Here is an 18,495-nt window from a genome sequence, read left to right as displayed (position 1 = left end):
TTCCTTTAATAGGATATGGAATTGAAATTGTGCGCTACACTATAGATATCGTATCTAGGGAATTTAGTGTATATTATCTGAAGATCTTTTGTGGGGTCGTAGGTTCGATTCACTTGCTTGTGCGAAGGCAAACATCGTGGAGAAACCGGTATTGAACACCTCCTTGTCTAAAAAGAGATCACAGAAACAGTTGAAATTTCAGGGTTAGATACGGGCTTGTAGCGCACGTTTATTAATCGAAAGCCAACGCGGTAAAAGGTAGACATTTTATGATTCTCTTGGCACGTGAGGTGGTAAGCCTATAGGCAATTAAGATAATATAGGCTTCTTCCGAAAACTATATCCATGAAATCCCATCTCGTAACACTTCCTTTCTTGGCCAATCTTTTGAAGTCTCTGAAGTGGAATTCACATTCCGTCCCTATCCGCTTTGCTCCTTTAAATCTCTACCGTACAGTTGTACGGATAGTTATCCGTACTAACGGATCTGAAACTAATCTAAAATTATCGTGATTCATATGCACTTTTTCCCTGTTTCCACTGATGCCTGGAAGAGATCGCTCGAAAGCGTTATGGCCGCCAGTCAGGAAGGAGTCAATCAAAAAGGAGGGCAACCTTTTTATTTAATTATGTTAATTGTACTATATTTATGTATACGAAGTGTTAAAAAATACATATATATTTTCAGGCTTTTCAGCTCAAAGCTGCACTGGGAACTGAGCACAACATTGACGACGAATCATCTTTTGTCTATTGTCGCGTTGGCGAACACCCTCATGTCTATGAGTAATGCCAGCTTTGTGCCGGAACAGGAAGTCGCTAGACGAATGCACAGGTAGAATATGAACTTAAATTGAGCAACCTGTATAAAAGCGTTATGTAAATAATAATAAAAATCTATGCGTATACTAGTGTACACACGTACGAAGTGAAACTTCTTTATGACCTTATTTTTCGAAAAATGATATACTATATGCAACTTTATAGAAATTGGTTAAATAAAGTTAAATTAGATAAAGTTCAAAAAGCTTTAATATAGACATGAAAGCCCGTGCGTTTAAATTTATGTTCCGACTCGACCATCCCCCTTTGGGCGGATGTTGGAAATTTCTTTTTTCACCAATTTTAGTCATCACGACTGCTGTTATTCCAGACCAACAACCCGTACGTCATCGTGGGGTGGTGATGAGGAGCGAGAGGAACAGATCGCAGCCCAACAAGCTCACATCAAGCAGGGCTGGTCTCTGTTGGCCACGCTGCACTGTGTGCTTTTGCCGGACAAGGTGGTGGCTGCAGGTGAGTAGATGATGATGGAAGATAACTACGTCCTGTGTTTCTCTTTATGACAAAGCCATAGAATTGATAATTTATTTTTGAAAGTCATTTGTTTCCCCGAGGCTTCCAGATTCCTTACACTGACTGACACAGGTTATCCACAAATTTCTCTGCTATTAGCTATGACCCAAGGTAGGTTTCATCAAACATTTCAGATATTGTTGGGATATGTGTCGGTACATTTTCAGTGTTTTTTCAGTATTTCAAATCAATTTTTTTCTTCTAAGGTGCAAAGAACTTCAAGAGGCCTCAAGTGGAGATGCTAGCGCGCAGGTGGCAGCACCACTGCCTGGAAGTTCGTGATGCTGCTCAGGCGCTACTTCTCGCCGAACTTGCCAGGTTTAAAATAGAATTAAAGATTTATTTTTACCCAATTTTGTAATGAGAAAAAAATAATTTTGCCTTCACTCCTTTAAGGTTGGGACCGAAAGGTCGTAAAGCGTTGGTCGACAATTGGGCCCAATATTTACCCCTATACACACATACGGAAAGCATAAATCCACAGGCAGCCCAGAAGGAACCGGCCGAGAAGATTGTTAAAGACGTGAGTATTAAAAAAAAATATAATAACAGTGTTGGCCTAGTGGCTTTAGCTTGAGGTCGTAGGTTCGATCCCCAGTAGTGCACCAATGGACTTTCTATCTATGTCCGCATTTAACACTTGCTCGTACGAAGCAAAACATCGTGAGGAGACCGGCTTGTCTTAGAACCAAGGCGGCAGCGTGTGTCAGGCATAGAAAGCCGACCAGCTATTTCGCCTATAAAATTCACAAATAATCATGAATCAGACACAGAACTCTGAGGCCCAGACCTAAAAAAAACACTTCAAAAAATTCCAATAGTATCAAGTATGTTTGTTGTACAAAAATGTGTTTTGTTTAATATCTAATGTTTAAATTTTTATCTAGTATTTTTGTCATAACAAAAGCGTTCTATAAAGTTATACATATCCAGCTTCACACGGGCCACTGTCGCCCGTAAACTGAAATGTTTCATGAGGAAGATATTCTACATAACTAAACCTTCCTCATGAATCATTCTAAAACCGCAATTGATTCCGTAAAGTATTTTCGGGTTTCACTTGTTCTCATAATAGACCTCATATTTTGTAGGCAAGAACATATATTAATGCAGCTTTCGTAAGCTATGTTCATCAATAATTTTTCTTCGACGAAATATTATTTTCATCTGATTAATATACGTGTATCTATTATACAAATAACGTTGATTTCTTTGGTGAAAGATTTAACGTAATCGCTTCAGTAGATCATCCTCTACAACTCCACAAACTTCACTTACAATAGATAGGATGGTGTAGAGGGTGTACCATACAACGCCATGTTGAAACTGGGCAGGACTTAAAAACAAACTTTTTTTAAATAAATTGCCACGATTAGAATAAATTTATAAACCCTGTGAAGTTCCATTATTTCATCCAACTTTTTGACCGTGTTGAAAAAATATTCAATGGCTTGTAGCATACAAATATGGCGCTTTTAGGCCGAATGGAAAATGGTACTTCATTTTTTGTGCAAACTTCGACTTGACTTTGTTTTATAAAAGGGGCCGTTCAAGTATTACGTAATCACATTTAAAGCAAACACCCTGTATAACACATTCTCCAAAAAATGGATTAATATTTTACAGCCAGAAGAGGAGTTTGAAGAGGAAGAAGAAGAGATTGTGCGTAAGCCATCTTCTATCGCAGAACTGAAAAGGAAGCAGACAACCGCAGTTGTCCTTTTGGGAGTTATCGGTGCTGAGTTTGGACAAGATATAACCAGCGAAGGTAGTTCATATAAAACATTACACGTCTTACATTAAAACAATAATATCTGATAATGTAAAAAAAATCATCAAAATCTGTCCAGTCGTTCAGTTGTTTAATGTTTACACATGCACGAAGGATTTATATATTCTTGTTTATTTGCTGTATAGATAAATAACCTAGATACCGACTGCACTTATTTGTCGGAATCTAAACAAAAAATCATTCAATTCGATCCAACTGTTTAAGAGGAGTTCAGTGACATACACACGCACAGTTATTATTAGCGGGTTTAGTGAGCGTTATATAGGTATAATGTGAACACAAAAGACATGATTATAGATAGAAATTTTCGTTTTAACACTTCAAACGACACTAGCCTAGTAAATATCTCTTAGAACCAACTCGAACAACTCTTAGAACCACTTGGCTACCATATTTTACCGAATCCTCAAAAATAACTATCGCGTTTCCCCGAACCTGCTCTGATTGGTACGAACAATAGTCGTACTTTTATTCGTTAAGTCTCTTGTTTAAACTAGGAATTAATTCAATAATAATAAATCAAATTAAATAATTAATTTTAAAAGTAATACTATTTGTTTGTTTTCAATTATTAGCAAAAGTAAGAATAAAATAGAACGAACGAATTGACTGGATCAGAACACTTCCTGGTAATCGGATCATTCCCTAACATATATATAAACATATGAAAAATTTATTATCTGTGTTAAACGTGACTTTAAGACGAGTTATAGTTCAATATAATAATTAATTTAACTCAACTCTTTGTTGGGAGGACAATTAATGTAATCAGAATGTAGTCTAACAAAGCGGGTTTATCGCTAACAAGCGATTTCCTTAATAGTTTAGTTAATTTACAAGTAAAACTATTTGATATTATATAAAGTGTTTTTGAGGGAATTACGAATTCGACAGCACGGACTCCAAAAAAAAAACAATAATTATATTACTACTTTATTAATAAAATTATAATCAAATTACAAAAACTACATCCGTAATCGATGCTAGATACGAATATATTGCAAACATATTTTATTGTATTAAAATTTATAAAACGCGTTAAATGCTGAAGCCGGCAAGTTGACCAGACACGTGCTGCGACATCAGCGATCTTCCTTAGGATATGTAATTAGGGTTTAAAAATATGTCTTTAAGCGTTATGGAGTTAAATTGTAAATAATAAATACATTTTTATTACAGTCACATGACACAAAACGGTCTCAAATTAGTTTAATAAGTTATAACTTCTTGGAGTTTAGGTCGGAAATATGTGTCATTTAAATATGACAATTAACACACCGAGATATTCAAGGTGTTGGTCGGAAAATGTATTAAATTCTCCCGTATTTTAGGTGCAGGCAACAAGAGACGCAAAGATGCTGACAGCAGAAAGAGTTCCATCGTGGAAGGTAAAGATTGATATTGATAGAAACCGAAATGGAATCGTAGATATTGATAAATACAAATTTAAAAAGTTTGGTCTCTATGCTGGCCTCACTTCGCTGTATTGCGATACTTATTTGGCTATATTAGCATTGGTATATTGTCTATGCCATTTACATAATCCCTGGTAACATACATTGTTTTTCTTAAAAATATTCCACTTTAATAACAAAATATTTCGGATACATTTGTTTGTACTAAACTGTTTGTAACACATAACTTGTAATAAATAAATTATATAATTTTAATTATATCTATGTATATGAAGTTTTGTTAGAGTTATTAGCAATTTCGTCTTAGTTGTTAGTATTGGTTAGTAAACAAACCAAAAAGACTCGTATAGTGCATGGACAGCATACCATTTCGGTCTTAGTTGTTAGTATTGGTTAGTAAACAAACCAAAAAGACTCGTATAGTGCATGGACATCATACCATTTCGGTCTCAGTTGTTAGTATTGGTTAGTAAACAAACCAAAATGACTCGTATAGCGCATGGACATCATACCATTTCGGTCTCAGTTGTTAGTATTGGTTAGTAAACAAACCAAAATGACTCGTATAGCGCATGGACAGCACAACAACGTTTTAAGATATCCGTGCTCTTGTGAACACGATCAAGATACCATTGGTACTTAACACGATACATAAAGGATGCCATTTCTGGATGATGGCATTAAACCCATTATCTCGGATCTGTGGCAAGCCCAATAGCAACCTGATGTAGTTATACTGAATAGTCAAAGCCTTCTGGGTACAACGGGCCCGGCAGGAGTGAAATAACTGCACGATTTATGAATTCAGTACCTATGCAAATTCTACAAATTAAATATATTAAGATTTGGTGACTCTTTAGTCTATACCTTCAGCTCGTGTTAGAATACACGAGAATCTTGACTAATGGATTGTTTCTATATATACCAATGGCGCTACAACGATTTAGGTCTAGGCCTCAGATATCTGTTTCTGTTTCGTGATCGTTTCTAATTGGAAAAAAGGTGATCAACCTTATGTGCCTGACACACGCCGTCTACTTATTGAGTCTTAAGCATGCTGTTTTCAGGCCATTGGTGCGCCGGAGATCAAACCTATGACCTCAGGGAAGAGAGTCTCACGTGGAAAACGCTAGAACAACGCTGGACACTGTTGATATTATCTATTACATAAATGATGTAGTCTATAAATTGTTATTTATTTATATTTTTTTGGTGGTCAGGCTTCACATTAAGCGCTTCGAATAACCTGGCGCGCTTGACAGCGTTGGCATTGACGCACCTGCTCCTTGCGCCCGGATCCGCTCGTCTCCCCGCTCATACGCCCTTGCGACGCGCAGCCGTCGACCTCTTGGGGCGGGGCTTCGCTGTATGGGAGCCGTATTTGGACGTTAGCCATGTGCTATTGGGTGAGTTAAGCGCCATTTGTTGTGGTCTAAATTTGGATGGGTGTTTTTAAAGTTAAGCTACAGTTGTTGTGGTATGGAATACGATGGGTAAGTTTGTTAAGATGATTTTGTGGTATGGAATTGGATAGGTGTTTTTAATGTTAACGTATATTTGGTGTGGTCTAAAAATGGATGGGGTTTTAAAGGTATTAGGCGACAAATCTACTAATGAAAATCTCTTTTGAAGTTAGTCCTGTTATAAATGCAGGGCTTCTGGAAATGTGCTCGGACGCCGATAAACTGGTCCCGTCCATGACGTATGGCCTTCCGTTGACAGCTCAGGCCGACTCTTGCCGCACTGCAAGGCACGCCCTTACTCTCATCGCTACTGCTCGGTATGTTCCATATATATGAAATGTATTTAGAAAATCATACTTGAAACTTCGACTAACAAGAGGAGAATATCATCAAAGTTTCCCCTGTGTTCAACTTTGCTTCAAAGTCAAGTCAAAGTCAAAAATCATTTATTCATATAGGTAACACTATGCACACTTATGAACGTCAAAAACAGAAATGTATATAAAATGCTTCTAATTTTACTTTTACTGCCAGCTCTCAAATCAAGGGTATACAGCGGAAGAAAAGAACTGACAATAAACTCTCCGCCACTCTTTTTAATCGCCAAGTTTTTGTTTGTATTACACAACCTTTGTACTTCTGGACGAAACCACTTATTTTATTTTAATTATTCATTAATTGAATAATGAAAATGATTTAATGATTGATTGATTAATGTTGAATAATGGACAGCCCCGCAGCCTTCATAACTACGATGGCTCGCGAGGTTGCCCGCTGCGCCTCCGCTCCCTCCGGTGCTCCCCCTCCGGCTGCAGCCCTGGCGCTGCAGAGGGGCAGGGCCGAGGTGCTCAGGGGTATTGAACTGCTCATTGACCGGATGCATCATGAGGTGGCACCGCTCTTGGTCGAGGTGGGTTAAATTCTTGAAAAGTTTGCTTTATTTTAAAATAATTTTATAAGTAAAGTTTGTGGGGATGTAGAGGGTGATCTACTGAAGCGATTTTGAAAATTCTTTTAGCCACGTTATTTTTGAATTACATCATATATTAAAAAAACCATTTCCATAGGATTTCTACTTGATATTCTCTCACTAATACCGATTGTAATAAACATAACATATTGCTTTCAAATTATGTTCCAGGTAATGGATATAATCTTACACTGTGTGGACCAATCTCATTTGAAGAGCAAAGGGCTCAACGAGGTGTTCCCAGCCATTTGTCGATACAACCAGGTCTCGCACTGCCCTGCTACCAGGCGGATTGCAGGTAATTGTCATTATTTGCTTTCATCGTTCATAGTCGCGTCAGTTTCCGATAGATGGCGCTGATTCAGTTCCGTAATCCTCTTTTCAACAACGTTCTTCTAAAATCACCCTGGATATTCGCCGTTGTTTATAGCAATAGAGTGGAACTGCTAGCCCCTTAAATATGCTTTAATAGGCCGCATCTTACTTAACATCAAGTGGGATTATGGCCCTATGGCCATACCGAGTAGGTCAAGAACTAGAACATCGCAATACATTAGACCCAATCAGGCAAAGGCTGATCACCTACTTGCCGCATGAAACAGTTTAAAAGAGATCCAGACCTAAGAGGTTGTTGCGTCTTAGTTTTTTTTATTAATTATTTACTTATATACATATATAAAATCCGTAAAAAAAATATTTTTGTCTTCCACAGTGGGTAGCCATACAGGTCAACTCGCGATATACGAGTTGCGGGCGGGAAGATGCCAGTCTCTGGCAGCTCACACTGGCCCTGTCACGGCCTGTGCCTTTAGCCCAGACGGGAGGTATCTGGTCTCCTATGCCACGTCCGACAACAGGCTGTCTTTCTGGCAGACCAGCGCTGGTAAGTTTTAGATTTAAGCGCTAGTTTGTAATAAAATTTACGTAATTATAATTCACGACTAAAAATGCTGTCTAAGTCACATATTATAATTATATTAATATAAAAACAGTTTGTTGTATTAGGTATTTAAACATCTAGCTATCAAAACACCCAAAAAGTATATTTATGTTTTATTAGAAATTGTATAAATGAGAAAAAACTCCAGTGCACCTCTCATCCCTGGGGTTCAAACCCAAGCACGAACGTATTTTTAATGTGCATTTAAAACTCGCTAGCACGAAAAACACATCGCGAGGAAACCGGCTTAATAATCCAGGTTAAACGTAGAAAAACCTCTAGAAACAGTACAGTCTCAACACGACAGCGTGTGGCAAAGGAGGCTGAACAGTTACTCGCCTATATGAGGCACAAACCTAAAAAGGTTCTAGCGCCGCTGTTATAAATTAAATTAATATGTCTTAATATTAAACACTCCAATATCTTGGAGACTTGGTTAACTAAAATTCACTTCATGGACTTTAACTTCAAAGTGTTTAACAAAGGAATGAGCGGAATTATGGATTATATTGACTTCGTCTCCACCATCCCACTTCGGGCAATGTTTGAAGTCAATTCGTAAACAACCGAACGAGTCAAATGAACAATATGCGCACTTGTACCAAAGAATATGTTTGACAAAAATGTTCTAAATTGAATTAAATAAATACCTATATGGAAATTCTGGAAATTTCTTACCTATATCAAGCTATAAATACATTAAACTTGCCTATATACGGACGCAAATGTCAGTTTTATTAATCCAGGTTAAACGTAGAAAAACCTCTAGAAACAGTACACTTAAATTAATTCAATCAAACAAACTCGACTGGATGTTTCAGGTATGTTTGGTTTGGGGGCTGCTCAAACGCGTTGCGTAAAATGTTATAGTACAGCGCCAATGGCGGACGTGACTCGGCTGAATCCAGCAAGATTGGCTCGTCTCGTTTGGAGCTCATCACGATCTGTTACACTGATGCTGGCTGACGGATCCGAAACACGATTCAATATTTAATTCCACGTAAATGATTCATTAATAACTATTCGTGATGTAACTATAATGATTGTCTTATTAAAATTGTAATGATTCGTGTTTTAATGATAATAATTATTTTATTAAATTTGTAATTATTCATGCTTGAATGGTTGTTTTATAAAATTTCTAATGATTCGTGCTTTAATGATAACGATTGTTTGTTTTTATTAAATTATTCCTTCAGTATTAACTGTCATGTTATTATTGTGTAATTTATGAATTCATAATTTAATTATTCAAAGTTACCTATAGTAATTGTTAACGTGTTAGTATGTTATTCTTAATATAAGCTTAAATAGCTTAAAATACTTTTGATGGCCATTAAAATATAATCAATAAATAAAATTGTTTATTAAACGTTTTTTAATACGGTTATTTAAGATTGGCCTAGTGACATGAGCGTGCTATCCTATCCCTAAGGTTCGACCGACTTTTGCTATTAACAGTCGCTCGTTAAAGAAAATATCGCGAGGAATTGGAGCCAATAAGGCAAAGATTGCTCATTACTTGCCTCATGAAACAGATACATAGGACTCTGCATTGTTTATTTATATTAATCTCTATACTTGTAATGTTCTTGTTTAATGTTTAGAAATGTTTAATAAAGTGTATCTTAGTTAATTTGAGTTTTATTTCGACTGAGCGTGACCCTGACAGGTAAGTATGAAAGAAGCGTTTTGGCATTTATATAACAAATACAGATAACAAGTGGGCTGAAAAATTCGTAGACTAACATAGAAAAAATACATTTCCCGATAGAATTTGATTTTTGTAACGCCTTCGCGAGCGATACCATTTTAACTACGATTGTTATACCTCAAAATAGGCTTCAATTTCGGCGATCACCTCTTCGCCAGCGCAAAATTTCTGCACAGCGAGCATTCTCTTGAGGTCTGAGCAGGAAGTAGATGAGGGCCAAGTCTGTCGAATAACATTGTACAGCTTGCTAGCTAGGGGGCTGTGAAATGTGTGTTTAATCTTTATATGTATTGAATGTCAGGAGTATCTGTATTGTACATGTAATGTGTGTATGTATTAGCTGAACTAGATAACTAAATATATGATAGGGTGAGATGTAAGAACCTAACAACCCTTCGGATCCCTAAGCCCTTCAGATTTACCCTAACACATAAATAGTGAATATATAAATGAGTACGGGATGTCTGCACCAAGAGACCTAAGGTGACGGTGGTGACCCTGGTGGGATCAGAGGTTCAAGGCAGTGGGAGGGTGGTGAAGGGCTTCTCTACTTAGAGAGGAAGCGAGAAATGAATACGCATAGCATTATTCAAATTTGATTTATTATTCAAACACATTATCTTAATTAATAATTACACATATCTACATGATATTATTCTAGTGAGCTGTTCGTGTATTGCGCATCTTCAGCTGTTAAGATTTGGAACACGTGATCTGTGTAAATAGTTGGTTGATGTTGAAACTGAAATCTGAACAAAGATCAAGATGTTATTAACTTGATTGGAAGGTCAAATCGTTGGGGTTTGGTACTTATAATGGGTGTTTTCTCTTTCGTCTATACGAGGTTATAGAATCTCAAAGACTTCAGGGATGTTTTAGATATGAGGTATCCCGGATGTACAAAGCGTCCCAGTAGTTATTAGATTATATGAATACACAGATTATATCTACAAATTTTGATTCACCTTTGTAAATGCTACATTATGAATTTTTACAGGTATTTCCCGTGGATTACACAAAAAACATATAGCCAAAAATGGAATACATCTTCTTCATTCGCACTCATTTCTGAATATCTGATTAGTGGCGCTGTACAACTTCCTCCCGTCTTCGTCAAGCCTCTGCGTCAGGGTGACGGTAAAAACTATAAGAGCCTTTACTTGATTGATCCAGCGGGTTAGGGATTGGCGTCGAGGTCTCGTTCTCCACTCTGGCAGTCAAGATTAGCCTTTCTTAACTATCTGGATATCTGCATGTCCAAAAAAAACTCAGGACGCGTTGATAAAAGTCTCAAAACACGTTTTTTTTGCCTGTATACACTTACACATCAATTACATTAGAATATAAATTTCGAACTATCAAGGATAAAATAACGATACGCTTATAACAATTCTCAAATATAGAGTGAATGATACGCACACACACATCTATATACTCATACATTCACGGTATACCATCGTATCCTGGGGACCTGTTCTTCAGCCGTTGGTAAGAATTCGTGATCTCTCCGCTTAGTGTCAAGTGTCGAGTCATCTTGGACAGGTGTAATATTTGCATTGGTAGTAGTTCCATTTAGCAGTTCACAGAAGTGCTCGGCCCATCTTTTCAGTACACCATTGAGGTCATTTACAATTTCACCGTCTTTGTTATGGCACGCAGTTGTCCTAGGTTTGAATTCTATTATCCCAAAGTACTTTATTGTAGAAAAGTCGACTACGATTATGCGGTACGCAAAAAGGGGACACAGAAAATCTATGTTTACGGATGAGATATTTTTACAATTGAGCAAGATTTTAACGAACAAAATGACCGTGTTTATGATCATAGCTCTAAGAAAGCTTCCCGATTAGTTGACAGAGTGCAATGTGCATTATCCGACTTCAGTGATTGTTTGGTGGGGTTGATGGTATGAAGGACTGACGGAGCCATATTTTTGTGAAAAAGGGATACAACAACAACTGTATCAAGATAGGTTTAGGTTTTAGAATGACTTTATTTCTCATAAGAATTGCATACATAACTCTCTTACTGAGAGACAATACGTAAAACTAAGATTTATAATTACAGCGCACAGATGTACGTATGATAACAAAACAATACAGGACGCAAAACAGATGTTCGAATGGCTTAGTCTGATATAGGATGTTTATATTTATTATAAGACTACAGTAAAACCCGCTTAAGACAATTTCTCAGCGACCCTACCAAAAACGCGTCTTAAGCGAGAAAGCGTATTATGCGGGATTTGGAAAATAATACGTACTACATATTATTATGTATTATGTTCTAATTATGTTATATATAGGTATTAAAATATACATTTATAAAGAACATTAAATACGTAGTGTAATTATATTTACATTATTTAGAATATTCACTTATTTTGGTTTGACAGAAAGATTTTAATGCATTAGCAATTAAAATAATTTCAAAATAAGTCAACTTTTGTAGTGCGATTTCTGGGAGCCCTCGGTTAGACCTCTCGATGACGAATCGTATTAAGCGTTAGGAAATGTATGAAAATAAGTCTGAAGTTCCAGAAACTGGCGTATTACGCGAAAATCGTATTAAGCGTTAAGAAATGTATGAAAATAAGTCTGAAGTTCCAGAAACTGGCGTATAACGCGAAAATCGTATTAAGCGTTAAGAAATGTATGAAAATAAGTCTGAAGTTCCAGAAACTGGCGCATAACGCGAAAATCGTATTAAGCGTTAAGAAATGTATAAAAATAAGTCTGAAGTTCCAGAAACTGGCGTATAACGCGAAAATCGTATTAAGCGTTAAGAAATGTATGAAAATAAGTCTGAAGTTCCAGAAACTGGCGTATAACGCGAAAATCGTATTAAGCGTTAAGAAATGTATGAAAATATGACTGAAGTTCCAGAAACTGGCGTATAACGCGAAAATCGTATTAAGCGTTAAGAAATGTATGAAAATAAGTCTGAAGTTCCAGAAACTGGCGTATTACGCGAAAATCGTATTAAGCGTTAAGAAATGTATGAAAATAAGTCTGAAGTTCCAGAAACTGGCATAAAGTGGCGTATTTTACGAGAAATCGTATTAAGCGTTAAGAAATGTATGAAAATAAGTCTGAAGTTCCAGAAACTGGCGTATAACGCGAAAATCGTATTAAGCGTTAAGAAATGTATGAAAATAAGTCTGAAGTTCCAGAAACTGGCATAAAGTGGCGTATTTTACGAGAAATCGTATTAAGCGTTAAGAAATGTATGAAAATAAGTCTGAAGTTCCAGAAACTGGCATAAAGTGGCGTATTTTACGAGAAATCGTATTAAGCGTTAAGAAATGTATGAAAATAAGTCTGAAGTTCCAGAAACTGGCGTATTACGCGAAAATCGTATTAAGCGTTAAGAAATGTATGAAAATAAGTCTGAAGTTCCAGAAACTGGCGTATTACGCGAAAATCGTATTAAGCGTTAAGAAATGTATGAAAATAAGTCTGAAGTTCCAGAAACTGGCATAAAGTGGCGTATTTTACGAGAAATCGTATTAAGCGTTAAGAAATGTATGAAAATAAGTCTGAAGTTCCAGAAACTGGCATAAAGTGGCGTATTTTACGAGAAATCGTATTAAGCGTTAAGAAATGTATGAAAATAAGTCTGAAGTTCCAGAAACTGGCGTATAACGCGAAAATCGTATTAAGCGTGATCGTCTTAAACGGGTTCTACTGTATTTATTTTTAGTTTATTATTCTCTTTATATATTTTGGGTATAAACATGTGTTATAAAACATTTTATGTATTGGGTTTTATTTGCTTTTGTTATACTTAATAATATAATACAGAGGGTGTATTATATTATTTTTGTTAATAAATATATATGTGTGTATTTAATGACTTATTTGTTTGTATGTATGAATTGTGTGAATTTTTTGTAGCTTTTTAAACCGGGCATAACTTTGGTCTCCTTTTATAACTGGTGGTAACTTATTATAAATTGTAACACCCTCAAACTCCAAATTTCTTCTTCATTCTAGAAGGGCGGGTCACCAAGTAACTACCACCTCTTAAGTTAATCTTTCGTGTTTGTTGTTTTGTAAATGTTATATTGAAATTAATTGTCTTATTTAATATTTTACGTATCCTAATACACGCGTATGTATATGTAGGGACGTTTGTTATGTATACATTATTTTTGTTTCTTCGTATATCTTTACAGCTGGTGTCCGAAATTTATAGTTAAATAAATGTTTTCCTAATCTATTCTAAACTCTTTGAATTGGATCTGTATTAGTATTCGCTGCGGTATCCCACATTTCAATGAGGTAATCGATATGAGGCTTAACCAGGGAGACAATTTGTTATATTTCGTAGAGCCCTTGTGAGTGGGTGGTACCACCGGGACGAAACCTGGGACCTGGTGGTTTATTTTAAGTTCTTTTTTTTCTACTTGTGGCTTCCAAGTTAGTTTACTATACAAAATAGGTCCGCGATATTATTCTTTAGGTTTTCGTTCAAGTAGTTTTCCGTCTAACTTATGTTCGAATTTATTATTTTTTGCTGCAAAATTAACATAATTTGTTTTTGTAATGTAAACAGTTAAAAGATTTGACTGAAACCAATCATTTAACAGATTAAGATCATTTTGAGTGAGTTTACAAAGTAAAAGAGACAGAGAGGATTACCATTCTTGAGAAGGTTGTGAAGTTCCTTAACAGCATGTTGAATAACCAAGAATGGTCCTTCCAGCAACACTTGACGCCGAGTCATAAAGCTCGGTCTACGCAGTCTTGGTTGAAAACGAACGTTTCGGACTTCATCAGAGTTGAAGACTGGCTATCGTCTAGTCCCGATGTTATTCCGCTGGATTATATTTTATGCTCGGTTTTACAGAGTACGGCTTGCTCTAAACGACATGATAATTAAGAGTCCCTAACACATTGCGTACGATTGGCAGTGAAGAATTTTCCCAAGGAAAGAGTGCGAGCGTCTACGTGCTCCAACGTTTAGAGGACTATATTGTATGGAGACCACTTCGAATAAGATTTTTTTTTTATTGTTTTATATTTATTCATTAAACTCTTATAATGTAAAACTAATAAAAGTTATTTGCAATAGCTTTTTTTTACTTTGTTTATTACCTGGAAATAGTCCAAACGAGCAAGTGTAGATGATTACAAACCTTTCTAAGGTAACGCGTTTGGATTGTTTCAATGGTATTGTATATATTTGAATGCCTGCCTGTTAAAGGATTTATGATTTTACGAAAAAATTGATTTAATAAATCACTTTTACGCTATTGATTTTTTATAGAACAGGGGCGTGAAGGAGGCTCATCTGATGTTAAGCGAGGCTGCCGCTCATAGACACTCTAAATGCTGCCAAATGGCTCGCCAGCCGGCATTTTATGAATAGGTACAGCACAGAGTTGCCCCCTCTCAGAATACGATGAGCAGCCTGTGCGTCCATACCCGGGTGCCGGAGCGTCCCGGTGGTACCACACCTGCTCGCGTGGTAGTTTGTTTATTCTGCACTTTGACATTTTTTTAGGGAGGGAAGGCGACATGAGCTGCCTGAGGTCGTAGGGTAAATAAAACAAATATCACAAACCACACATTTATTGTAGTTCAAATCTTAACACATTTCCTTCGAGTTGCGAGATCGTTATGGAAACCATATTGCACATAGACAATAGACATTTAACTAAAGACACGCAATCTTAATGTAAACAACGATTTTAAACTATCACAATTAAGACATTTGGGCCTGACCACTGAACATAAAACAATTCATATGACGTCATGTAGCAATACTGTGGTCACCGCAAGCGGACCGCAAAAGTGCAGTGCAACGATTCTCCATAAGATTTATAAACGCTGTTTACTTTTTAACCGACTCAAAGAAAACCGATGCCCGTAAGTTAATTACGATAGTGATCAGGCGCCACACACCAACTTAAAAATGACCTCACAACTGCTATACAATATCCATCATTTAGCACCATTCCCTGATATTATCACGTTTTTGACGGTAGTTTCAAAAATGTTACAACTGTCAAAATGAGGGTCCCTTTTTCATCTTTAATTTTTCACTTAGGCGATTTTGAAGTCTGACGTCGCGCGTTACAATAGGATGGAGGCGTTCACACCCAAGGCACGGGGTGTTAGAACACCGTTTGAGACGTACAATATAATAAAATTGTCAAATCAAAGGGTCAGGCACAGAAGGCCGATCCCCATTCCTATAAATAATGTGTATGTACCTTCCAGCAGAGACAATAAAACAGAAACGCAAGTCTACCCTCATTACACTTTTCAAACCACCGTCACAATCCAATACAAACCAACATTATTATAATCTTAAAACATTTCCAAAATAACATCTCTTCTTAACTCTTACTCTTACTCTATTTCTTGCCTATTGCAAGAGATTGGGCAAAGACCTCTGGTACAAGGCTTAACTTCTAGAAAATTAGCTCAATCAATTCGAATCAATCGGTTTAAAACCAATAAATTTCAAAGGTCGATGCCCAATCCTCTCCGTATCTACATATACAAGTACTAAGAGTGACTAAATATGTTTTAAGGAATAATCCTGTAAAAAAAACTAAATAATAACTTACGTAATATGGTATTTCGTCAACATTCAACAAAAACGTGTGCAACGTCAAAAATAACATTTCTTCACAAATTCCAAACTTTACATTACAAACTTTCTCTCAAATGCTGAAACATTTCAAATTCTAAACGCTCTATTCAATTTTAGAACAAAAATCAATTCGAAATTCGAATCCAGATTTACTCTGACTCGCTTAAATAAAGTTCCATTTTCAAATTTGTCACAAATACTCCAAACTGAAAATGATATTTTGAATATGGAACAGTGAAGCTTAAAACTTACAATGTTTCATATGACTTAACGAATTCAATTAAATCCGAAAAGGATGACGTCATCATATTGTTCCAAATTTCGAAATAGGCATTCCATACACAATTCGAAATTCAACTTCTCGCAATGAATATAATAACTTCATAAACAAAAAGGGTTTATAAAAACGCCTCTTAGACTATTTAAAAATAAAACGGACAGCCATAGAAAATCTACAATATCTAATTTACACACGATTTGAGAGCATTTTTAAACATTTGACAGTTATCTAATTTTATTGGCACAAGGTAATAAAAGATCCCACAATTTGTTGAAAAGTTGCCGCCCCTTATAAAGATGTCGAATAGGTACGGTAATAAAAGAACCCCATTTTTGACATTTCTGCCTCTTTAGAGGGTTTCGAACAAAGTACATTTTTAGAATAACTTTCCAAACTATCAATCAAATCATTACAAAATGTAATTAATACTTTCTACACAAAACCATACTGTATAGTTAAACTGTCATAAACATTTAAAAACTCTCGACCTTATTTAATGAGTGATAATGATATTGACAAATTCATAAAGTGGAAAAGCTAAAAAAATACAGCTCTTTACATTGACTCTTTGATCCGCCCCTGAATAGAAATAATAAACAATGATTTTAACGTCTGTGGTCAGTTCACGCTATCCAAAGATAGAAGCACAGTTCTTATGGGCGCTCTAAAGACAAACTTTCTGTCTCTCTTACGCATTGCAAAAGTGAGAGAGACGGAAACCACGAACTGACTGAGGTCAGACTCCATATTTTCGCGGAACAATGTGATCGATGTTGGTGTTGTTAATGGGAGTTATACATGCGTACTTATTAGGAATATAAATAATTTAATTATGTTTATTTTCTTTGTACAACTACCGAATTTTAAACCCATGTAAAACAGGGACTAGGTCACATGAACACCTAGTACAAGTGATAACCTTTTTTCGATGAATAAAACACAATGGTATATAATTTGACTCAAATCACACACGTACATAAGATTCTTAAGGTATTTTGGTACATTTAACGAATTTTAAACCCACGTAAAGCAGGGACTAGGTCACATGAACACCTAGTACAATAGTGATAACCTTTTTTTCGATGAATAAAACGCAATGATATATAATTTTACTCAAATCACTCACATACATTATATAATTTATAAAAATATTTAAAAAATATTTATATCGTGACGAATTCACCCTTATTACGGCACTGTCTGACGTTCCACAGTTGTTTTTTAATTCACCACCTCGTACGAAAAGTTTGATTGTATAGTTGCGAAACGTTACGACTCACCGTGTTGCGTAATTGGGAGATGATTGACAAGTCAAAACCGTAGTATTTAGATAAAATTTGTTTTTTTTCTAAACAATGTAAATCATAAACGCTTCCTAAAGAAAAATATACTCCGTAGAAATTACGAGCAATCTTATAAATACCTCCAACTGCCTATAGTAGAAGTTAAGGTGTAAATAATCATGAAACATTCAATCATAATTATATATACATAACCATTTTTTTTGTATTTTTTTTTGGTATTTTCTGTAAGTTTATCTACAATATTAAATACAAATATTTTAACCTAATATATAAATTATATCATATTAATTAAATTCTAAAATCACAATTATTATATTTACAAGTAACCTTATGCACCTTCTCATGAACTCAATATAAACAGCTCATGAAAAGGTTTAAGAAGCTCCGTCCCCGCTTCCTAACGTGGGCTTCAACCCTAGAAAAAGCCCCCCGGCAGTATTGGCCACTCTTAGGTGCAATAATATATACAGACAGACAGTCCGTCACTTCTTCGAAGTATATTAAACCGTAAACCGTTAAAAACACATTTCGATCATATGAATGTTTTGCACATATCTATTCAACGAACTGTTTACCAAATAAAGTAAAGGATTAGCTCATTTGTAGCGGTTGGCGAGGACCGATATTTTTCTGCGCTTACACTTTTAAAATATTA

At 35.9% G+C, this 18,495-nt stretch overlaps 1 protein-coding gene across 4 annotated transcripts in view; it reads left to right on the top strand.

Moving 5' to 3' along the window:
* The window catches only part of LOC123719014 (WD repeat-containing protein 7-like), a 135,169-nt gene extending 125,608 nt beyond the window's left edge, over positions 1-9,561 (top strand). For all 4 annotated transcript variants that reach the window (XM_045676107.1, XM_045676110.1, XM_045676108.1 and 1 more), the window contains 12 exons: positions 689-835; positions 1,154-1,296; positions 1,563-1,674; positions 1,753-1,879; positions 2,983-3,124; positions 4,480-4,536; positions 5,784-5,969; positions 6,217-6,343; positions 6,759-6,936; positions 7,168-7,294; positions 7,709-7,879; positions 8,758-9,561. In XM_045676107.1, the coding sequence (XP_045532063.1) occupies positions 689-835; positions 1,154-1,296; positions 1,563-1,674; positions 1,753-1,879; positions 2,983-3,124; positions 4,480-4,536; positions 5,784-5,969; positions 6,217-6,343; positions 6,759-6,936; positions 7,168-7,294; positions 7,709-7,879; positions 8,758-8,930 (1,690 nt within the window). In that variant the 3' untranslated portion in view covers positions 8,931-9,561. The remainder of the gene's footprint in view (positions 1-688; positions 836-1,153; positions 1,297-1,562; positions 1,675-1,752; positions 1,880-2,982; positions 3,125-4,479; positions 4,537-5,783; positions 5,970-6,216; positions 6,344-6,758; positions 6,937-7,167; positions 7,295-7,708; positions 7,880-8,757) is intronic.
* Positions 9,562-18,495: the final 8,934 nt, after the last annotated feature.

Source organism: Pieris brassicae, chromosome Z, assembly GCF_905147105.1.
Source record: "Pieris brassicae chromosome Z, ilPieBrab1.1, whole genome shotgun sequence".
Lineage (NCBI taxonomy): Eukaryota > Metazoa > Arthropoda > Insecta > Lepidoptera > Pieridae > Pieris > Pieris brassicae.
Note: the sequence above shows the minus strand (reverse complement) of the source record. Positions and strands in the feature narration are given on the sequence as shown.